The sequence below is a fragment of the Eretmochelys imbricata genome, chromosome 12 (assembly GCF_965152235.1).
Source record: "Eretmochelys imbricata isolate rEreImb1 chromosome 12, rEreImb1.hap1, whole genome shotgun sequence".
NCBI lineage: Eukaryota > Metazoa > Chordata > Testudines > Cheloniidae > Eretmochelys > Eretmochelys imbricata.
Window position 1 is genome coordinate 23,850,073 of NC_135583.1, and position 25,211 is coordinate 23,875,283.

The 25,211-nt window shown below is 39.8% G+C and overlaps 1 protein-coding gene across 1 annotated transcript in view; it reads left to right on the forward strand.

The window, feature by feature from the left end:
• The first annotated feature begins 17,576 nt into the window (after window positions 1-17,576).
• The window catches only part of LRP3 (LDL receptor related protein 3), a 28,885-nt gene continuing 21,250 nt past the window's right edge, over window positions 17,577-25,211 (forward strand). Inside the window, exons 1-2 of the mRNA XM_077831379.1 lie at window positions 17,577-17,814; window positions 23,618-23,665. Of these exons, the coding sequence (XP_077687505.1) occupies window positions 17,577-17,814; window positions 23,618-23,665 (286 nt within the window). The remainder of the gene's footprint in view (window positions 17,815-23,617; window positions 23,666-25,211) is intronic.

Genomic DNA, 25,211 nt, shown 5'->3' on the forward strand with positions numbered 1-25,211 from the left:
ACAAATTTTCCCTATTTTCAGATAAAGCTGTTGAGTGCTGAGCTTTTTTGAAAATCTGGCCCTAACATTTTTAATAGAACTAATAGTTCAAACTTTTCTCTTAACTAAATTATAGCTCTTTCTGATACTTCTTGCTTTTTCTTAAATAGAATGTACTTTTTCATGTTTAATTTTTCCTCTCTTTTTTTCCCTCATGAAAGTAACGTGTAATAATCAAACCTCTGGTAAGAGCAAATCATTTATGAGCATTTAAATTTTTTAAATTCATTGTAATATTTCCCTCTGAATTTATGTATAGGAAATTCTTAGCACAGAGAATATATTATAAATGAGTGCTGTTAACTAAATATTATTGATTTGGTTGAATATCAGAAAAATACTCATTATATAAATTATTCAATTAACTTTGCTTTTTTATTTGTTGACTAAATCATTTGACAAAGGGTATTCAACTGCTATAGAGCTGTTCAAATCCCGCAAAAAATTATTTTCAAATAAATAATTTGACTGATAATAACAGCAAAGGTTGTCAAATAATGTATTAAACAAATAATATTCTGCTTATTCTAGTTATTGAGGAGGGTCTTTTGCTATTTCCAGTACTACGTTGTTTTTCATGACTGTTTTAATGTGTATGTCAATCTCAGTCAAAAACTAATTACTCAGTCCAAATGCAAATTTTTTCTTTTGCTGGCATGGGTTGTGCTGTTGTACTGAATCCTTCATGGCTGTTTGAATTGCTAAATTTCATGTAATAAAAGATATACATTAATGGATTACTGTAACTAGGCAAATATTCCCTATCCAATGTACTGGAGTTCCATTATTTCCATAACTTTAAAGCAATAAAATCTCAGTTTAAACAGCAACTTTCATTGCACTAGCTGAGTTCTAACATTTTGTTTTTCTCCCTTCTTTTTAATAGCATGTTCTTTAAAATGTAAGAATTGTGGGATCCTTTTCCTTGATAATTGCACATGTGCCTGTGATGAAGGATATCCCAGACTGTTCAGATACAGCTTTATGGTTTAAGTAAAATAAAGATATATTCACAACATATCTTGATTACATAAGATTCTCATTCTACTACCTGGGAAATAAAGGTTATTTAAGCTGTTTCTTACAAACTCTTGCATTAAAGCAGGGGTTCTCAAACTGGAGGTCGTGACCTCTCAGGGGGTCGAGAGGTTACTACACGGGGGGTCGCAAGCTGTCAGCCTCCATCCCAAACCCTGCTTCACCTCCAGCATTTATAATAGTGTTAAATATAAAAAGAAGTGTTTTTAATGTACAAGGGGGGTCGCACTCAGAGGCTTGCTTTGCGAAAGGGGTCACCAGTACAAAAGTTTGAGAACCGCTGCATTAAATCTATAATAAGGTTTGTACCTCTTAGAAGGAAAGTGATGTTCCTTTTCAAAAAGTGAGAATCAGGCTATACTAGCTGATGCAGAATCTCAAGATGTGAAGGTCTCTAATCATCCAAAATGATCTGTGGCCTTTTGGGGCCATGAAGTGCTATGTATATTGACTACACAAAAGAATAATCTGTCCAGGGGAATAGTTAGCTCAGTGCAGTAGGTCAAAATGAATATTTTTTCCTGGCTGCCATGGGAGAAATCTCCCTCCTGTTTTTGTACATTGAGGACACAGTGAACTCAGCGTGCTCCTCAGTATTATTTCCAGGAGGTCAACTGCCATATATGCTGCCACTCAGGTGGGTCAGAGTTTGTGAAATCAGCATAGTCTTGGAGGAGGGTGGAGCCTCCGTAGGCCAGAGTTGAAGATATGAATTTGGACTGAATAGTGCCCTAAGCTGTTATATCTTAGCTTGTGGCACCTTAGAGACTAACCAATTTATTTGAGCATAAGCTTTCGATGAAGTGAGCTGTAGCTCACGAAAGCTTATGCTCAAATAAATTGGTTAGTTTCTAAGGTGCCACAAGTACTCCTTTTCTTTTTGCGAATACAGACTAACACGGCTGTTATTCTGAAACATATCTTAGCTTGTCTCTTAGTAAGACGCTAGTAAAACTTCTTATGCTTTAGTTAGATGTTGTGGGCCAAATTCTTATTTACACCAGTGGAAATGAGAGCAAATTAGCCATCTCTTTTAGTACCATCTTGTAGACCTTCTGATCTAATAATTTCAGGGTGATTTTTTCATCAGAGACTCAAGCTGATGACATGGTTGCTGTCAGCAACCATGAACAAGCAGGTCCTGAGAGCATCAAATCTATTTTTCTGCTCTATCTTGGCACTATTGACCCCATGCCTGATACTGATAATGCCTAATTTGGCTGGAGAGCTATTGGTAGGTACTGTGAGGCTGAAGTTGATATAAATCTGTCCACTCTGTATGTATCTTCTCCACGGCTAGATACTTCAGTGAAAATATTGGTGAGTGACTAGTATGGTAAAAATTGTCTGAAAAGGGCAGAGCTTAAGAAAATTATTCTTTGGCTTTGTTAAGAAAACACTAATAAATAGTTAATGTAAAGTTATGTTGTATATTGAAAGCACTGTGAGCTTTTGTGTACCAAGATTTATGTATCACAAATGTTTTATTGCATACCTATTTCGTTTGCAGTGTACTATGGACAAGTTACAGAGGCTTGTGGAAACTCTAAGGAGACCTCCTGTATATGCATCAAGTAAACTGTCCACAAATAAAGCCAGAAGGGTGCAGAGCTAAATGTAGGCATGGCAGTAAGTAACTGTGACTGTTTCCAACTGGGATTACCGTACTTTACGTAAATCTATATACGTGGAATAAAATATTTAAAATTGTTTGGCAGTTAAATATTTGCCAGAGTCTCATCTTTAAGGAGTAGGAAATCTCTGCGATTTATGTCCCTGATCCTGCACCATTAAAATCAGCAGGAGCTTGGTCACTGACTTCAATGAGTGCAGGCTCAAGCCCTAAATGAACTACTCATGGAATTCAAAAGTTGATGCTGATAAAGGAAATGAGAAGAATTAGCTGTAATAGAGCTACAGAAATGGATCAATGTCATGTTGCTTATTGAAACAACAGGACAGTACTAAATGAAATCTCTTTAGACCTGTTTTTTCAAGTAATATAATGTCCCTGTTATGTAGCTGAAAATTCATTCTGGATTTCTGCCTTTTGAAAAGAGGATGGAAGACAGTTATTTGATTTAGCTAATAAAGACACCTGTAATTGTCATAATAGTCTCTCTACTTTCTAAAATTAACAAGTATGTCTTAATAGAATAATCTATTAGAATGTGCATACTGTCCTAAATCCATGTATATTACACACAGGCTGCAGCTTCCCTTTGCATTTCACAATATAAACAGGCATATATGCATACATTTTGGTTCTTACTTTTTTTTGGCTACTGTTTTAAGGGGTCTTTGAGTAATGACAGAAGTTATGAAAGCTAATTATAAAAATTTCCCAAAGCAGATTCTTGGTTGATTTAGCGACTGAAACAGCAAAGTATAGTGAGTATCTAAATATTTTTGACAAAGTAAATACAAACATAAATATTTAATTTTTACTTGACCTATAAATGCTTTAATTTTACTTGACCTATAAATTTAAATATACTTAATCTTCACAGCACCTGTTAAAAATGTGGCAAGTGCAAGAACGTGTTGTCAAGGAAAATATGCTACAACAAAGGATATTTGAATGTGAATGCATTAGCCAAGATGGGTACGTGGGGATATCTGTGGTATGTATGTAGTATAAGAAAGAACTACATTACACTAAAACTGTGCCACTCTCAAACCTCCATAAAGAGCAGAGTTCCTTTCAGTTAGTTACTTTTACATGGAATTTTGTCTCTGACTGCTGTTTCCTTCTACAGTCTTATGATGACTTTATAAGAGAATTCTAAAAATATATACTTTTCACTGTACTCACTGTTGTTGGTGTTTGATTTTGTTATTGTTGCTGATTGTTGCAGCTTTTCTCTTGTTTTTCTTTTGGAACATCTGTTGAGTTTTTTAGTTTCCAGGAAGTGAGAATCCTTCACGGATGATGTCTTTTGAAAGGGAAAATTACCTACCTCTAATTCTGCTTCTCTGCAGGTTTTTGTCTTACAGGACTCTCTCTCTCATATGCCAACCTCCCCACACATTATTTTCTCCTTTCCTTCAAGAGGTATTTTTTGATCATTTTAGATTGTCTTTTCTTTCTTGAAGCTTTGCCTCCCACTCAATCTGGGAAATCACTGGAATGTTCTTATACATGGGGAAAGGGTGGCATATAATGACCAATAGTGCATTGTATGACACTACAATTGTACTGAAAGGTAAATAAATACGTGTAAACCTCAAGGAGTGCTGCTAGTCCTGTGCTAAGGAGCTAGTGTACCGGAATGAGGATCCTGCAAGATGTTACCTTCAGAAAAGCGGATGTGCAAGGTCAGTAATCTTCCCATATTGCTTATCATCAACGGCATGCATGGGCAAAGACCCACCATCCAGTGGCAAAGGCATCTTCCGTTTTTGGCAAAATGTTTATTTTATCACCTGTGCTTAGGCTTCCATTCCTCCCATCTGATATCATGTTTACCTGATGATAAGCTTGCTTTGCAGCATTGTAGTATATTTTACAGGCCTCAGAAAGTGATCATAGACACCCCCTAGCTCTCTGCAAACACATAGGATTGCTCTATTAATATGATGTTGATCCTATAAATCTCTGGACACATGACAACCTTATATCCTCTGTTTGCAGAGAGGGAATATAGTCATTCACCTGACATGAGCTATGTGTGTATTGTGCCTGCTAGATACATATTTTGCTCATTCAGAAGCTCTCTCAGATGTTTGTTTCTATTATTTTTTTCCCCACGTTTGTCATATCATTCAATTCACACCATTCTTTATTACTTGGATGTTTTTCTCTGTGTGTATGGCTGGCATCCATTGCTCTGTTCATAGTTAGAAGAGTATATTGGATTGATATGGTTCTCTTTAAGCAGAAAAAAAGCCATCTTTTCATGTTTTTAAGCTTCACTGAAAGATTTCAACCAGTTTGATTGTTTTGTAAATCTCTTTATTAGTTTTGTTCCATGGTTTGTGCTTATCCAATGTTCCCATTTTCTCCAGTTCTTTCAGTGATTTATTTTCATTTATTATACTGGTTTGTTATAACTAGCCTACCGTATATTAATCATTAAACTACTCATTCATCTTTCTCTTTATTATAGTCAGTCTCTCTCTTTCTTCCCCCTCATTTTGATATTAAGTGTCATCTACAAACCTCAAATGGTCCACTCTTACTCTGTTAAGGTCTTTCTCCCTTGCACAACATGCAAAAATAGAGCTCCGCAATGAAGAACTGAAGCAAAATGATAAAGCCTTTCAGGGCAGCTCTCCCTTCTTTATATTTACACAGCACTTAGCATGATGTGGTCCCAATACTCGACTGGAGCCTTTTACTGCTTATTTAATATAAATATTTACTATATTATGTAACATAAATATTTACATAATAAATGGTACAATTGCTGAAAATGTCTGTTAGTGTGCATCTTTTGTGATGCTTTTATCATTTCAAATAGGAAACATCAGAGGTGGTAGGGTTTTTATATCGTTGCACTCCACCGCATCATGGACATTTTAATGGTGGTTGCTCATAGTGTGCCCTATGTCCCAGTCATTCTTAGTATTGGTATGATGCCTGCAGTGTGATGTGACATTTGGCTTTGACCTATGAAGATACAGAAGATATGTTCTAATACTCTCATGAGAGCCCCTAACTCTTTACCATCATATGCCTTTTTATGGATTACTTTTGATCAATATATAAATTAACAGATTGATTTTCAGGCTGATGGGACACCACGCTAAGTCCTGCTTATGTGCTGGGTGTTATACTGTCTATGCCATGACCCTTTGTGTATTATACATGTGTGAAAAAAATATCCCAGTAATTTGTGAAGAATTTGTAGGTGCTTGGTAAAAGGCAGGTGGGTCTGTGTATTCCTTGAAGTCCTTTTTTTCTCCCCCTGTGGAGCAGTGACACTGAAGCATTGTTCCAGATTTTTGGGCACTTCTCTATGCATATTAATAGTTTTGCATGAGTTTAGGAAATGAGTTACAATTTTCTCTGTTAAGAATCCAAGAATTAATTTGCTATGAATATGGATTGAAAATGATACAAAAACATGGAGAAACTGCAAAAGGCATGTTAATAGCATATACTTAATGGACTCCTTTCTAGCCACAGAGGGTACTCCTAAGAGTAAAGCACAAGATTCTTTATACAAGAAGAAAAATGGCACAAAGGAGCCTCCCAGCCCAGAACTCATCAATGGAACTTCTAAAAATATAGTATTTTAGTGGAATGTGAAAAAACAAAGGAAACTAAATCATAAAATCTGTGTTATACTATAGCCATTCCAGTGGGTCTAGGCTAAGCTGTATCCTGTCATTAGGACCAAATGCAGCCACAGTGTAAGTAAGTCTCTGGGCCAAATTCAATGAAGAAGTAAATGGCTGTGTAAGTGGTAATGTTAGTTTTACTGATCTGGCATTGAAGGAGTATGCAAAATAACTTTATGTACTTACGAGTGATAGCCTGAGGTAGGTGTGGGTGGGAAGGAAGAACAGATTTAAAATTTTTATTAAGATGATGTTTAAAAAAAGTGAACGATACAGAGTTTAAGCGTAGAAGTTTCTGGTTATCAGGGAATAACGTACAGATTATCAAGGGTTGCAAAGTTTGGTTTAAGATCGGTAGGGGTAAGGAATACATAATCTGCAATATCCCTGATTGGGGGTAGAAGGTTAACAGGTCAAAGTACAGACATTGATATATGAGGGTATGTTGCTCATATGATGGCTATGTTCAGGTGTGGATTACAGTGAGTGGATACGATGATGAAGATGGATTAACTCTCATTTGGTGAGATTTAACATTCAGTGAGTTTATGATTCAAGTTCACATAGTCCAATGGAAAAAGTCTTTTGGTCCCTTTCTCGTAGTTGATGCATGATGTCGCTCCGGCTCACGCCTCCTGGTACTGTTGGTGGCCGGTAATGTGTTCGGTGTAGATGTCCCTGGATCATCGCATGGTGTCTGAGACCATGGGGTGCCGCATGAGCCATGCGTAGCATCGACCTATCCCGCAGGTCCGCAGCACATGCTCGTTGCAGGGGTCCTAGGTGCCCAGGGCTCCGACGATCAGGGCGTCCACCTGCACCTCATAGCCCTTCGCTCTCAGGGTGTCGGCCCTGGGAGCGTACTTTTCCAGCTTACAAGGTTGGGCTTTGCGAAAGGCTGGGGTCCTGTTCTCAAAGGAGACCAGGACGTCGACGAGGATGATCTTTTTCTGGGCCTTGTCGGTGACGACGATGTTATTCATCCAGTGTCCTCATTTTCTTTCTGAACTAATGATAGGATGCAAGATAAAGCAACCTCTTCTTCAACTTACATTTGGGAACATAGGACTATAGACTTATTTCAAAATGTAAGTGAGAGACTAAACAGCTCAGGATTTGGAAACAGGACCAAGCTTTTCATCTTCAGGTCACAGGATGAACCCAGCGAATGCACATTAAAATGGTTCCCCTTGGGTCACAGAGTCCAGTTCCCTGCAATTGTAGTCAACTTCATATAATCTAATTAGTAAATTTACCAAGCTCCATTTTAAAACTAGTTAGGTTGTTTGCCCCCACTACTCCTAGGGCAAGGCTGTTCCAGAACCTCACTCCTTTGATGGTTAGAAACCTTCCAATTTCCAGCCTAAACTTATTCTTGGCAGGTTTATACTTGAACCATCCTCAGCACTCACAGAGTCAAATTCAGTAGAAGTTGTGCTTATTTATGCCAGATTAAATTTGGCCCCCACATAGCACCAAATAATTTTTAATTATTGAATTCCAGGTTGGTAAGAGTTACACTGTTGTGCCTCATTTACTGACCAATATGCATCACAAATTTCAACCTTTGCACAGGACTACCAGTGATACATAATGACACAGGGTGGGTGAGGTAATATCTTGTATTGAACCAACTTCTGTTGGTGAGAGAGACAAGTTTTGGAGCTTACTGAGAGCTCTGTGTAAGCTCAAAAACATCTCTCTCTCACCAACAGAAATTGGTTCAACTAAAGATATTGCCTCACCCACCCCATCTTTCTAATATCATTGACCAGCACAGCTACAACGAAACTGCATACAGTGATGATAATGGTAGAATATGACTTTAAATATTATTAAAGTCCTTAATGAATGGGTAAAGTTACATATATACTTCAATCCCTTGACTCAATAGGGTTGTTTAAAGATGGCTGTAAGTCTTAATTATATATTTCTTTGCTTTTTTGGGTATATTCAGTTTTATTTATTTCTGTTTGCAAGTAACCTTTTTATTTCTCACTTTTTTTCTTAGAAAATTGGAAACTAGAAAGGAACGGCTGAGCAACCTGATGCTGATACTTTCATGTGCTCTGATAGTGATTTACATATTGAGCAAATAAAATATATCCCTCTTTCTTAAGGGATCATTTTAATGTGCATTCACTAGGTTCTTCCTGTGACCTGTGATGAAAAGTTTGGTCTTGTTTCCAAACCCTGAGCTGTTTAGTCTCTGATTTACATTTTAAAATAAGTCTATACAGTAGTAATTCACACAATTAGAGAGTGTTTGGCTATGCTTGTTGATGTGGGTGGTAGTGACTATGACATCCTCTTCTTAACTTCTTTTCTGAATTAAAAGCAGGAAAACAATAATGTATTCAGTGAGACCTAAGATGAAACTTAGATAAGTTATTCTTATCTGCTTGAATTTGTATTATGTGTAGGATAATTCTCTTATACACATGCCTCAGATCCATGTTTAAACCATGTTAAACCATGTTCTTAGGTTGTTTTTTTTTCTGATTTACAAGCAGATGAGAATTGCTACTGGGTCATTTCTAACTCTCATTTATTACAGTTTTTATATGTCAAGGACCATAGAAAATCCTTCAATGATTCCAGCTAGTAGAAAGAGTAAACATTTACATAGCTGAAGAATAAAAGGATTTATCATAAACTAAATTAAATTGTCCAAAGTCTGTTCACCATTAGATGTGGGGGAAGAGAGAATTAAAAATCAATATAGCATCTTGATAGATCAGGGTCACTTAATACTGTCATATTATGTTTTTCCAATATGTTGATAATAAAAATTAACACTTAACCATGGTATAAATCAATCCAAATATACAGTTATTAAATGTTAAAGGTTGACAAGGGATCTAGGAGGTTCAGTGGGTAGAACTAGCTTTTCACCACTAGGTCACAAGTAAAATTAATGATGAAGAGCTCATCCTATTTGTATTGCATAATGCAGGACTACTGCATAATTTGGCATGATTGGCACACTGATGAAATGATACCAAGAACTAGAATTGCAGAGTGTATTGCAGGACAGGATTTATATATGTTGGCAGCGCAGTATTTATGGAAGCTTGCAAAGCAATATGCATTATTCCTGGCATAAACCAGTGCTATTAGTCCCTACCTTTTAAATGAATTTAGTGCTTGTAAAATTTAAAGATGGGTAAAGAGAGGAGAGACGAAAGACGTGGCTCCACTTTGCCTGCTATCAGGTGGATGTAAAAAAAATTTACCCAAAATAGCTCCAATATAGCATCTGTTCTTCAGTTGATTTTTTTCTCTGTGTAATCTTTTGTAAATCCCTTGATCTGTTTTTGTCAGGATTAGAATCTGAGACCGTCTTGGTTCCTCACCAAACCACGCTGTTGTACACGTTTCAAAACGAGACAATGAGGAAATGGAAAAGATTCTGATCTTCATTCACTGGTATCAATCTGAAGTAACTCCACTGACTTCAGTTGAGTTACTCTGTACTAAAATCAGAATCTAGCATGGTGTACATAAATAGTCGAGCGAGCTAGACAGGCCTTCACATGTATAAAGATTAGGTAAATCATAAGCACTAAAAATTATATTGATTTATGCTCCCTGGGTAACAATTAATAAAGACAATTGAAAGGGAGAAATTTCAAGGGAGAAATTAAACTTTTTCAAGCAGTTGCCCTAAAGTAATTGCTAATTTAAATGTGGCCTGCTTAATGTAAATTCTAGCCTAGACTGAATATCCAGGATATCACACTAGCCTTTTAGTCTAGTTTCTTCACAAAAATGCAGATAAATTGCTGACCTTTGTGATAATATTTCTCCATCAATTATGTGTCATCTTGACCGAGTTGTTTGGCATACCTACTTGATCACGTTTACTCTCCACCTGTTTCATACAGTGAGCATGAATTATTAGAGTTTCAATTCATTCTATCATACATGGATAATTCAGTTCTTAAGCTAGGACAAGCGAATAATCTATAGTTTGGTAATGACCTACGCGTGATAGGTGGTGATAGGAATAGTGTGAAACTATTGGTTGCAGAGAGTCATAGACAATTTGCTTTCTTTTCAGGGATGGGTTGGCTGTTACTAAACGTAAATGTTATAAATTACAATAAGATACTGTGGTAAGTGGGGGGCATATAAATGTCTGTAGTAATAAAACAGACAATAACATACTGTGTGAGGTTGAGACAAATAGTATTTGTTATTTTATGAACTGTATTCTAACCAACTTGTCTTTAATACTTACCAAGTATTTAAAAGAGAGCAATCATGACTAAAACACATTTGGGTTTTCAGACTGTCTCTTATGTTCAGAACACAACATGTGTTATTCCCTTGGATTGATTTAGCAAGAGAGAGAGAGCAGTGTGTTGAAGAAATTTGGGGCAGCCAAAACTATGTACTTAGATTAGAAAACCTCACCTGAATGAATCCCAAGAAAAAGAATTAAATAACAGAAGTTTAAGCTGCAGTGAACAATAAAAACTAAATATAGAAGGATCTGAAGTGGAAAATCTAATAAAAATATAAAGTAGTCAGACTAAGTGTGATTATTCACATGAACAGGATCAGGCCTGAACTTATTGCTATAACTTTCATAATATATTACTGGTAACCCATAATCTGTTGCTTCAGTTCTGCATTATTTTCTCTGACACCCTCACTTAAACTAATTTGGTAAGCAAATAACTTGCACTGTCAACTGTTCACAATCAATAAAGAAGACGTAGTAACTAAAAATATTTTTGCCTTATTATAAATACATGAGTTATTTTTGTGATCATGGTCAGTGAGGGAGTCATAAGCATGAAAGCAAATGCATGTATGTATCCATAGCTCCAGCATTTTCAGTAGATTTATCTTTTCTCAGTAATGGTCGCCAAGACCCTTGTCCATACTACACATTTTAACTGTATTAAAGAGAGAATGATGGTTTAAAAGTAGTTAACATTTTGCAGCCACAATTCAACCTTAGACTACTGTTTTACTGTCATGTTAAAGAGTGGTGTTCAAATCATGCTGAAGAGATGACTGGACATGGTTCTGCTGAGCACAGTCCATGCAGTGCAGAGGCAATCTACGTCTGTTTCCAGAGCGTTTGGATGGGTGCTATAACAAGATCACAAAAATGGTTTAAATTCCAATTTTGTCCCTCCACCCCCAAGGTGTTGTTCTTTGAGTAGATGCAAGTAAGTGTGTGCACCCCCTCCACCCCCCCACATTTGGTGCAAACGAATGGAGGGGGGTCAGGGCAGCGCCACCTCATATAGCCGGTGGAGGGGCTACAGGCATTAGGTGCACACACCGCCCATCTAAGGGTACTGCAAAGCAAAATTCTGCAGCTCCAGAGTGCAGGGTGAATGCACACCTATTTGGAATACATGTCAGCATCACATTTTGAAGAACCACAGTTGCAATAAGTAACTGTTTCTTAATCTGAGCCCTTCTTAAATCCCCCTTCTCTTTTGCTTTTACACTTCTCCCTTCTCAAGGTCTTGCATTACAATAACTATCTGGCAACTGTGACTTCAGTAGCTGTTTTTGGCGCATACAGAGCACCTAGATTCTCACTGTAAGCCGGAGACATATGCACTCTAACATCTATCTGCAAAACACGCATCCGTCATTGACTCATTCATGCAAGCCTGCATATACGCATGCAGAAAGGAGATTGCCATATCGTCATGGATACAGAACATACAAGTACCAATTTGCTTATGTAATTATCTGATTTGTACACAAAAAATTATTTTGTATGCACAAAAAATATGGCTGCAATTTAGGAGACAGGCTTTCAAAACTTAGTCTATTTAAACTCCAAAGTTTGAAAACAGTTTACAGGGTGAGTGTGGTTTTTGTCTCAATAATTTAGTGACATGGATGAATTCTGCTAAAATTAATAAGCAAATGAATCTTTTTATTTCTGTTGTGTATGTTTTACTATAACTTCAGAAAAAAGCAAGGAAATTTTTTCTTAAAATGTGAGATGCACTTTACTCACAATTATCATGAAAAGAATTAATGCAGAATGTAGAGGTGACTAGATACATCTTTTTATTAAAATAATAGACTCACTGAGGAACAACTTTTTTATGACACATTCCATTATTACAGCTACAGACCCATAATTTAAAAATTACTGCCCAAAAACCCTGGCAGAAATGATTTTGCAATCATTGCCTTTTAAAGTTTAAGAATTGTCTGGTTAGGTTAGGAAGAATGTAGTTGTATAAAATGTGTTGTGATTTGTAGGATAAGTATAGAATTAAAGAATTTAAGTTTGGTTAAGAAAATAACATTTTCACCTTATAGTTTGTGGCCAGTAGGGAAAAGTCTCCAATCAGCAAGTAAATGAACGCTCTGAGAATAGTAAGTACTGTTACTTGTAGTATGGGAAGGATGTCTGGTTCCAAAAATAACTAATAAAGTAAAAGCTGCAGTAACAAGACAAAGAAAAACAGTCTTAAAGGAAACAAGCCTAAACCTTCCTATTGTCCTGCTGGTAAACAAGGAGGTGGTGGTGGTGGGGAGAGGATAAAGAAAGGAAAGAAGTTGGGAAGAAAGGAGGCTGTGATTCTTATCTGGATTAAGATTGCAAATAAGAGAAAATTGTCTCAAATTGGTTTTTAGGTGAAGTTAGTAATTGGCAATGACATTACTTGTTTGTTAAAGGGTATAAAAAGTAAACTGTTAAAGGGATTCATTGCTAATACCTGCCTGACTACACTGGAGCCGACCAGTATGGGTATAAGCACCCTTGGATTTAGCCTATTTGTAAGTACTGTATACTGATCACATGCTTATAAATATTGTTACTGTACTGAATGTAGTAACTGCTTATTGTTAGGCTGTTAGACATGTTTAGAGCAACTGCATAAAATACTATTTGGCCTTTGGATTTAATAAAGGAATTTATGGATAAATTAGCGTTTGGTGGTTTTTCATATTAATATTAATAATTCCAACACGATTTATCATTACTACTATTTTTAAATGCATAGAAATATGTACTTTAAATTTATTATAAATGATTATAAATTGGCAGAGCATCCCAATGCCCTCTGTGCTATGTGTGTGAGGCCTTCTCACTTGTTCATAGGCTTTGTTTTGCATTTTGTTTGAGCCAAGAGTATTATATATTGCAAGTGTGAAGTGCACCCAGGATATGGAGTCACCCAAAACCCAAAGATATCATTATAGCCTCATTTTATAGTGTTGATTAAAAAAAAAAAGCAGGAATCTTGCTCTAACATGTTTTTCATCTCTCTTACTATTCTCTCATTCAATGCTTCTATTCCCTGTTGTTACCAGATCCCTTCCTCTCCATTAATTCATTTTACCTTTCCCTGCTGTTCCCGGGACTCATCTCTTCTGAAAACTTTGTGCCAAGTGTCCTCATTTTAAACAAAGCTACAGTAGTAGGTTTTGTTTCAGTTTATTTCACCAAAATAGTTTTAAGTCAAAAATGCCCATGGAATGATTTTAGTGTAGGCATATGTGAACGTTGGTTGTTTTTTTTCTATAGATGGAGTAATGTGTTTAAATTACACTCATGAATTATGGGTAGCTGAAGATCATACTTTTGAATAATTAATGTTTTTGTACAGCATTTATGTTTTATACATAAAGAAGCATGTCAGCACAGAAAAATTAAATATTCTCCTCTCACAAATTACACTGACTTCTTTTTGACAGTATGGGCCAAACTTTCAGAATTGAGTATGCATTTTTGCATAACATGTATGATTACCATGTATGTGAAAATCAGGTATCAACATGTGGCCAGCTATACATCAAACAGGTCATCTGTGAGTAAATGGATAATTTGTGCATGCAGTCATGGTAACTATGCATGCAATTCTGAAGAATTGGCTGGTTCTCCACTTGTCCAATCAGATCCCTCCTTTTCAACATTCCTAAATCTTCCAATTATAGAAGTTTTAGCCTCATCTCTGAACAATTATTTACTTTTGAACCTGCCCTTGAACAGTGCTTCTCCTAAGCTTGGGCTGCAAGGAGATGGCAATTAAAAGTTTGCATCGGCAGAAAACTTTCAAAACATCACAAGACAAGAAGGTTGTTGTTTATATTTTCTTTTGTCATTCATAATAATCATACTGCAGTCGTATTGTCTGCATATGCTGCCAATAGATAGTGTTTACAGTTAGCAAACACCTCAGTTTGACTTCAATATCTCATTCCCTGCTTAAACAGTGTATTATCTTGTATATTCCTCCTCATGAACATTATCCTTTATATATATTTACTCTGCCAAATCTAATAGGTCAGTGAGAAGAGCTTACCCTGGTTCCAAGGATAATGATAGAATAATGGAGGCTGAAGCTTTTATAACTGAATTGCACCTAATGCAACTTAGATTGTAAACTCTTTGGGGGCAGGGATAGAGATCACATGTGTTTGTACAGCACTAGCATGGTTTGTCCTTGATGCTTATTGAGTAACAAATCTTAAACAGCAATAACTGTTCACCCAGAAATTATATTTTCAGTCGGAAACCTAGTACAATTGTGGTCACTTTTCAGTATTACTGGTTGTTCCATGATGTTGATAGTGTAAGTAAACAAGCAGAAAAACAATATGTTATACGGATCAGACTCTAACATAGTGTGGGCCCAGTTTCAGCAGTTTTAAATAGGGGTACCACATGCTTTACCAATCTGATAACACTAATGTGAAATAAACAGAGAATGTAAAATGCACCCATTTTTTTTAGCAATTTGAGAAATTTACAAGTTGGGGCTTTCAATGCATAGCTATGATTTATGAGGGATGTCTTCAAGGGAACATGTAGGATCAAATTCTGCCTTGACTTGCATCCTAACAACTTCAGTGTACATCAGAAGTTGCAACAGCATTTTGAGTATTCTGCTGGTGAGTAATAGTGCACCTCCCCAAACCTACTGGCTCCAAATCCTAAATTTGTTCAGTTTCCAAATCATAATTAACTTAATCCTAATGGCCATCTTAAATCTTAACTGCTAAGCAGATCTCAAGAGCAGGCCCAAAATGCCTGCAACCAAGAAACCCTTGAAACAAAGTGGCAAATTGGGTCAGGTGGCCTGGAAGTTTCTTTTAGGTTCTCCTCCATGAAATCAACTAGATGCTAGGAGATGCCATTGCTCGCAGCCTTAGCTGTCCTATACAGTTCTCCTCCAAGCGTGAATCTGCCCTTGGTCACATCTGTCTCTATGGTGCATGTATGTGCAAAAGCCACCCACATGCTGTGGCTAAAGTAGGTGGGGAGCAGCAGGGGAAAAAATCACAGGGGAATGTGACAGACATGGCAATTTCCTGCCATAATCTTACGAGACCTTATTCATTTAAGTATCTTTGGGGTCCATTGTATTAAACGGATAAAACATAAACTATTATGAGCTGAGATTGTATGTAACCTCTCAAGGGGGAAGATGTGACAGATGTGAGACTGAGGGATTCAAAAGACTATATTGAACATGTGCCAGACAAGTATGGACTTTTTGGGACAATTGAGTGTGAAGTGGATTTCCTGGGAATTCCCTAGGGAGAGATTAATGCAAATTACTCAATTCCAGTTATTCAAAAACACAGCCTTTTGAAGCTATACTCTGAGGAAAGTCTTTTTCTGCTGATGACCTGTTACTCAAAGCCAAGATCAGAGGCATGAGCTGTATAAAGAAATGACTGCTCTGCTCTGCCAAGCCTGGGTTCTGGTTCTGAATCTGACACTTATGAACATGAAACCATGGGAAAACCCATATGTAGGTTTTGAAGGATACCTATCAGAGTCCGAGGTTGGAACAGCGGTGCCTCTGCTAAACTTTTTTAGCATGGGTGTAGTCTCTTCTATTGTCTTTATTGTTTTCTCTATAATATTTTCACTTTAAGAGTAAATTTGATTGCTTAGAAAGCACTATGTGGTACAGTAATTTAAAACAGTGGGCATAGCCTCTGGAGACAAATCAAAGTGCAGATGCTGGCCTTTTAGCAAGTCTGGCTTACTGGACAATGTAGGTGCAGCCTTTAAAGATCCCCTAGTTAGGAGTGGGAGAAATGTGGGGCTCTGCCCAAGAAAGATGGCAGCCTAGAGTGGAGGCTCTCAAGGGATCACAAAAGGGGAATACAGGTGCAGTTGCTCTTTATTATGACAGGTAGTTTCCACTCCTCTTTCTGGCCTGGAAGAGAAGCCTTCTGCCCGTAGCTGCTTCTCTTCTTGGGCTGGGTTGGTAAGAGTAGTTTCCATCTACTTGAACTGAAACCTAGAGGGGTCTCTCAAGGGTGTGGGCTCTGGAGTAGAGACCATCTCTTCCTCTGCATTTGTACAGGGCCAAACACACTGGGGGCTTGTCTGAATAAAGTCCCTGGTTGCTACTGCAATACACACACTAAGGCCATATGGATAGGCAGGTTTCCTGGGGGCATCCTGCCTGCAAGCTGACCCCCGTGGTCACCGAAGGGTGGACTGGAATAACAAGTGCCCTCCTGCCTGGGCAGTAAATCAGTGCAGGAGCCCAGACCCTGTGGGCTCAGCCCCCCATGTCTATGGGGGAAGAGGTATTGGCCCCAGATCCTCTGGGCTCAGCCCCCTATGCCTCTAGGGGTTCCCCAATCTCTGCAGGCTCAACCCCATGTCTATGGAGGTCCCACAGTCCCTGCACATTCAGTCCCATGTGTCTGGGAGGGGGACCCAATCACTGCAGGCTCAGCCCCCTGTGCCTCGGGCGGAGGGGGGGTGCCCCAGTCCCTGCACGTTCAGCCCCCCAGTCCTGCAGGCTCAGCCCCCTGTGCCTCAGGGGGGTTCCCCAGTCCCTGCAGGCTCAGACCCCTGTGTCTATTGGGGAAGGGCTAGTCCCTGTAGGCTCAGAGTCAGTCCCCCATGTCTGTGGGGGTCCGCAGCCCCCCCGTGTCTATGGAGGGGTCCCCCAGTCCCTGCAGGCTCAGGCACGGGAGGAGGCGGGTGTGCCCGCAGCCACCGGGTTTCCTCGCTTGTCGCCCCAGCCGGTCCCTACTCCGGCTACAGCCCCGGGTGCCCTGAGGTGAGTGCGCGGCCGCCGCCACAGGGAGCGAAGGGCGGCCGCGCGCCTCCGGCCCGGCCGCCGCAGCGGCACAGCGAGCGCGTCACGTGGGCGGCGGCGGCGCTGCGCCGTGTCCCTTCCACCTGCCCGGAGCCGCGGCGCGCCGGCCGGCCATGGGGCTGCGCCAGGGGCGGGCAGGGCGGGATGCTCCAGCGCCTCCACCGGCCCCGCGGGCTGCACGGGCGCCCCGGGGCTGCCGCGCTGCCGGCGCCGCGGGCTCGGCGTAGAGGGGAGGCGGGCGCGGAGAGCCCGGCCGGAGCCGCAGCGAATTCCCCGCCGGCGAAGGGCAGGCGGCGGCGGGGACCCGCCATGGAGAAGGCTGCAGCGGCGGCCGCGGAGCTCCGGCAGGGCGCCCTGGTGCCGCTCACCGCCATCTGCCTGGGTAAGTACAGCACCCTCCGAGCCGCCGCCGCCGCGAGCCGGACGCTCGTGCGGGCCCGGAGCGGCTGCGGGACAGACAAACGCCGGGTGGATGCGCAGCGGGAGCGTGACGGGCACCCTGGCCACAGACGAGCACGTTGGGCACATGGGCACCCTGGCCACAGACGGGACCGTGGGCACCCTGGGCACCCTGGCCACAGACGGGACCGTGGGCACCCTGGGCACCCTGGCCACAGACGGGACCGTGGGCACCCTGGGCACCCTGGCCACAGACGGGACCGTGGGCACCCTGGGCACAGACGTGCACCTTGGGCACATGGGCACCCTGGCCGTGGAAGGGCACTTTGGTCACTGGCAGATAGCCCTGTGGAAACCCTGGGCACAGATGGTCACCATGGGCACTGGCAGGGAGCCCTATGAGTGTTCTGGGCATTGATGGTCACGGAGGCACCTGGGACACTGGCAGAAAGCTGTGCCCACAGCTTGGGCATGGGAGCACACTGGCCACCTCCAGGCTCACAGAGCACAGGTGGACATGCAGATGCAGGTGCACACATGGCCATGCATGCTGCCTGGGCATGGGCAGACATGGATGAATACCTTGGGCAGGGACAGACAGACAAGCTGGTCACAAAATATACAGCTGCTGGACACACTGGGCATAGTGCAAGCATATGTACTTTGCTTGTGCAAGGAGACTGCAGGCTGAAATGGGATCAGCTCTGTCTGGTGTGGGGAATGACAAAGTCTCCTAGAGCCTGGGCCAGGTATGCCTAGGAGAGTGACTTGTGTGGCTGCATTTGTTCTCATTTGTGTTCTCTGTTTCTGCATAGATTTCTGTGAACTGTTTTCAGTCTTGCAGTAGCTAGAGGTTGTTTATTGGAAGTTAGCAGCATAGTAACTATGTAAGCACGGTAGGCGTTTGGGGCTTGCTTATGGTTTACAAATAAGTCAGCATGGTTTCCCTTAATAGCGTTTCTTATTGTGTGTGTTCTATGCTTCACAAAAATGCCACCCCCAAGAAAAATAGAATATACTTACAAATGTTACCAGTGCTGCTGCCATCACATAAATATACAACACTTTTTATAACCAGTGTTATGTGTTATTTATTTCAACATACGTGTACGTGTGCAAACTTCTTAACAAAATGCATATTATTTGATGGTTTAAAGGAAACAGCTCATAATAAATTATAGTTTAGGATACATAGTGCAAATATCTGTGGATCTATTACAGTTTCTGTTTTAACACTTTCTTCCCAGTGGTTTATAACATCTCTGTAAAATAGCTTACTGTGCACTCAAACTTGGTGTATAAGGGCACAGATGTTGGCGCTTGTCAAGATAGATAAATATAAAATGTATATAAAATTTGAGTAGGGTTTTAACTGCAATTCTCCTTGACTTTGAAACCATGACTGTAATCTTACATAATGCTTAGAAAGTTTACCCATATTTGGATAATAGCCCCCTTTTTCATAGTCCATACCCTGGTCTGACTCTTGAGACACATTAAGGGTAGCACTTACTGTGCAGCAGTTATTTGTAGGCCTGTCAGAGGTTCTTGCCCAACCACCACTTGGCCAGAGTTCTCATCTGGTTGATAGTTTAATAGTGGTAGGATGAAAAATCCAGTTTCACCTATTCCCCAATCATCTTCTGTTCCTCCTCCTTTCCTCCTGCCTGGAGCAACTGCTCTAATCTCTACTTCACAGCGAGTTTTAATGTATGGGAATTCAAATGCAAAATACATATTGTTACTTGTTTCAGATGCTTTTGTGCATAGTTGGCTGCCAGTTCCCAAGGTGCCTCTGTGTCCATCAATGCCCAGAATGCCTATAGGGCTGCCTGCCCCTGCCCAGGCTGCCTGCCTGTGCCCAGGGTGCCCACAGGGCTGCCTTCCCATGCCCGGGTAACTGACCCCACATTCTGAACTGTTATGATACCTAGATATCTTGGCAGATATTTGAACAATGATGGCCACTTTGAAAAGGACCTTCTTTGCTTATATAATAAACTAATATTGACTTCCAAGAATCCTTAATAATAAACAATACTAATTGTAAAAATGCATTGTACGATCCCGCCGAACCCCATGCTATGTACTCAGGCAGCTAACTTTTGAGGTATGCTGCCCTGGCTACACTGCTATTTTTAGTGCAGTAGCTGGAGCGCAGCTGCCAAATGAATGTCCACCCCAGCTGGGAATCTCACCTCCCAGCTGCCATGGAGACATATAGCCATCATGGTTACCACTTATGGATTAACTTTAAGTTAAATGATAATCGACTTCTGTCAAGAATATTTTTGGTTTAATAGAGGTGGAAGAGAGGCACAAGAGGTGCAAAGTTTATTAGTGTCAAAGCAGAAGTCGATGAGAGCTATTTTCCAGCCCAAAGGCCTCATTCTGAAAGGCAGAGCTCAGTGGAAGTTGCAGATGTTCAAAACCTCCCAAGACTAATCTCTAAAGCACCAAAATGGACTATACAATAAACTTATTGCATGCAGTACAAGCCACTTACTGTGGACTAGGAAAACTGTGACTCCTTGTTTTTCCCAGCTCTCCTGTTTCATCTCGTGATTCCACTGAGCTTTCAATGTGCTATTTTCATTGCAGTTTATCTTCTATACCCATACCTTTAAGGATTCCAGGGTTGTGGGGAGACCAAAGGACCAGTACAGATGTCTGTTTTCTTCTGGGCCTCTAACATTTGTGAGAGCATGGAAGCTTGCACAGCTAGGACCTAACAGAAGGCAGTTTGACTTGCTATAGTCCTGTCAATGAGAAGGGAAAGGACATGGGAAGCCATGGACTGATTCTCCATCTGGGGAAGGTAAAATAAAACTCTAACTACAGTTCAGTCCAAGGCCCTATTTACAATGCTGACTTAATTTGAAATGAAAGGAAAGCAACTCCGAACTCTTGGTCTCAGCCACCAAAGTCCTTTCTAGCATTCAGCAAGCTGAGAAAGTTGAGGGCACACCTTTGCTAGAGACGTAGGCCTTCTGCTAGGTCCTATCCAAGGGACTTCCTTCAAAAATTTATCTTAATCCCCATCTTTGAAGACCAACTAGGTTCATTTTTTTATAGTGTCTCCAGCAGGCAGTCACATGATGCTGAACCATCTCCATCGTGTGCACTGTCTGCAGGTTACAACTCCCTGAAACACCTAGTCTTAAAGGGTATGGTCTCAAAGGGCATAGGCCCAGACCTCAAAGGTACTTAGGTTCCTACCTTCCATTGATTTCAGTGGAAATTAGAAGCCTTAATACCTTTGAGAATCTAAGTCTGCAGCCCAGTAACAGACATGCTTATGTGCCAGTGCTCTGTTATCAGCATCTGGAACGTTAGGGAGGGTCAGGATTTCTGTACGGTGACTTACTGCTCTGTCACTAAGTAGTTTGAACTAAGTCTCTAAGTCTGTCAGCTTTTTCCTGAAATTGGCAGAGTCAGTCACTGCCCACTCAGTTGCAGTGTATCTTCAACTTGCCACTAAGTCTGCACCTTTCCCAACCCAGCCTATTAGTTTCTCTGTGCTTTGTAGACTAGGTCCCTTTTGAAAATATGTCTAGGAGAGAGACCTATGAAGACCAGGAAAATCTGAACAAGGTTGTGTGATGTGAGGAGAAGAACTGATCAGTGGATGGCGCTGGCAGATATGATTGGATAGGAGTATGACTGAGTGAGAGCTAGCTGGGAAGAGCCAGACCGAGTGGCATATTGGAGCTGAGCATCAGTGAGCTTTAATACAGTATTAGAGTATTGCCCTAAGATATACTTACCAACATATCAAGAATAAGCTAACACTGTGAAACTAATGAAATAATTACACAGCATTACATACCTTACTGTGTGTCAATTACATAATAAAATTAATGCTATTAAAGTAGTTTGAAGATAGTGTTAATAATGATTATTAATACAAATCTGCAGCTCTATTTCTAACACAGAATACACAAACATCGTTACTCAATTGCCCTCCTGCTCACATTTTTTACTACAATATGCAATCCTTTTTAGCCATTTAGAAATTACAGAAGATTATTTTACTGCTTCAGTTGTTCACTCCCTCTGCCACCAACCTTTTCCTGGTTGTGTTCATCGTAATATCACCAATTCAATAATTGCAGTTTTGTATGATTAGTAGTCTGTTAGGGCCACTTGCTGTCTTCAGTTGTTAGGGATTTCTCCATTGAGGTGGTGAGTGGTCAGCTGAGGTCAGTGAGGGTCTATTTAGTTTTTGGACTTTAGATTGCAAGGAAGAAAAGTTTTCCAATTAGTGCCAACCGCAGTGGTCTTTTTGTGTGAATTCCTGTTCACAAAAATCTCCACTATTTGACACAGGACACTGAACTGCTATCATGCTGGGATAAATTTCAGTCAGTGGTGACCAGAACTGGATTTGAACTGGCAACTAGGGGTATGTCTAGAGTGCAATTAGACACTTGCAGCTGGCCCGAACCAACTGACTTGGGCTTATGGGGGTTGGGCTGCGGGGCTGTTTTATTGGAGTGTAGACTTCTGGGCTTGGGCTGCAGCCTGAGCCCGGAAGTCTACACTGCAGTGAAACAGTCCCACAGCCCGACCTCTGGTAGCCCGAGTCAGCTGGCACTGGCCAACCGCGGGTTTTTATATGCAGTGTAGACTTACCCTTAGCAGCATATCCCATTCTCTGGACTTTCCAGTCCCCTATGATAGGTACTTAATATTTCTGTTATGCTAGTTTTAATTCTGTTGTAAGCTCTTCTGAGCAAGGACCATCTTTTTATTCTGTATTTGTATAGCACCTAGCACAGTGTGGCCCTGCTCCAGGGCTAGGGTCCCTAGGTACTGCTGCAGTACAAATAATAATAATTAGGTACAGCATCCCAAGTGACTGTCAGAGGAGAAGGGAGTCAGTCCTGCTCTTCCTGGTGTTGTTTTTACACTTCAGTTTCTGATCATATCTAAGTTATTTTTCAGTTTTTCTAATGCACTTGTCACCATAGTATCTAGGTATTTTACATGGATTGTAGAAGACTGTCCAAATGGTTCATCAGGACTAGTGAAACTCCCCTTATTCATGAGGCAGGTGTCTCATTTTCTTCCATGTCAGTCTGTTGCTGTATCCCTTGCTACATTGTGGGAGACCTTCTGGTAATGACTGTTCCAGTGAATCACTCTTTCTGATGCTGTATTCTGAAACATTTCCTCATGAAGTGAGACTTTAGAATATGAAGATTGCTTGGGGAGTAATTTGCAATGAGATGGTGGCAGGTATCTCCATATCCCTCATGATTAGCACTCTTTAAAGAAAAAAAAACACAAAACCCTCCTTTTAATGGCATTGAATAAGTCGAACTGGGTGCGTTGGCTTTTGAAGCTCCTTCTGCAGGGTAATATTTGTTGATAAGGAATAAACTTTGCTTTACATAGTGGGGCCAAACTTAAAAATAATAATCATAATAATTAATTCCAACATTGAAACCAGTGAAGTGACCAACTGTTATCATACATGTTTTAGTGTAATTGCACTTCCTCCTCCCCCAATAAATAACCAGTAGAAGATAATTTATAGTAGATTGGCAACTGATTCTCTTCATAGTATAGTTGACAGACATTCAACTAACTTTCTGTTTTCTGGATAGCAGAAGAATAGCAGATTATGTGAACTCTCACCATAGATAAGCAAAGTTCTTGTTTGAAGAATGCAGAACATATGAATGCAGTATCACTGCAAATGCTTAGAAAGAGTAAATTATTAACTGCCAGCTCAAGCCAATGGACTCTGTAATGAATACTATTTTTTTTATCTTACACAGTGAATCTCTTCTTAACTGGGAAAATAGAAAGTGCTGTTACCTCATTAGGTAAGACACATTTATCTTATTTCCTCCAAGCATTTGAGTTTCTTATTATTTTGCTGATGATGCCATTTTCCCCCATGCAGATAAAGCTGTTGCTGAAACTGGATGACTTTATCAGAGATGTTTAACAATGGATTTTTAGAAAGTTCCTCTGTTTTTAAATCTCTACATGAGTGTAATATTTCACCAAAATCAATATCAATGTCCTAGACAAAACATTTGGCCTGAGGTTATGTTTGCAAATACACATCAATATTTTCAGGGGAAAAAAATTCTTAAACAGAGTGTGAGAAAGACAAAAGAGTGAGATACTATATTTTATTGGACCAACTTCTGTTGGTGGAAGGGACAAGCTTTTGAGTTTCACAGCACTCTTCTTCAGGTATGGGGAAGTTAACCAGAGTGTTCAAGCTAAATATAAGGTTGAACGCTCCAGTATCCCATCTTATATGTAGCCTGAACACTGATCCACCAAGAGAAGTTGGTCCAGTGAAAGACATTACCTCACCCACCTTGTCTCTCTCCTATCCTGGGACAAAAACAGCTAAAACAACACTCCATTGAACAGTGTCATGTTTTTGTAAAAAAATGGGAAGCCATGAAGTTCAGATGTGTGTGTATTAGGGCTGTCGATTAATCGCAGTTAACTCATGCGATTAACTAAAAAATATTAATCTTGATTGAAAAAATGAATTGCAATTAATTGCAGTTTTAATTGTACTGTTAAACAATAGAATACAAATTGAAATTTATTAAATATTTTGGATGTTTTTCTACATTTTCCAGTATGTTGATTTCAATTACAACACAGAATACAAAGTGTACAGTGCTCAATTTATATTATATTATTTTATTACAAATATTTGCACTGTAAAAATGATAAAAGAAATAGTATTTTTCAATTCACCTCGTACAAGTATCGTAGTGCACTCTCTTTATTGTGAAAGCGCAACTTACACATGTAGATTTTTTTTTTAACATAACTGCACTTAAAAACAAAACAATGTAAAGCTTTAGAGCCTACAAGTCTAGTCAGGCCTACTTCTTGTGCAGCCAATCACTAAAAGAAACAAGTTTGTTTACATTTACAGGAGATAATTGGACTTGTAAAATTTTACATTTTTTTATTTTTGAATGCAGTTATTTTTTGTATATAACTCTACATTTGTAAGTTCAACTTTCATGATAGAGATTGCACTACAGTACTTAAGTGAACTGAAAAATACTGTTTTATTTTTACAGTGCAAATATTTATAATAAAAATAAATATAAAATGAGCACTGTGTACTTTGTATTCTGTGTTGTAGTTGAAATCAATATATTTGAAAATGTGGAAAACATCCAAAAATATTTATATAAATGGTATTCTATTATTGTTTAACAGCACGATTAATCATGTGATTAAGCGTGATTAATTTTTTTTTAATCGCTTGACAGCCCTAATGTGTATATACACTCTCTGTCCTTACTCCAGTACAGGAAGATATAGAAATGCTAAATGGGGGACCCCTAAGCAACCTTAATTCTGCCCCTTTATTCCTGCCATTTT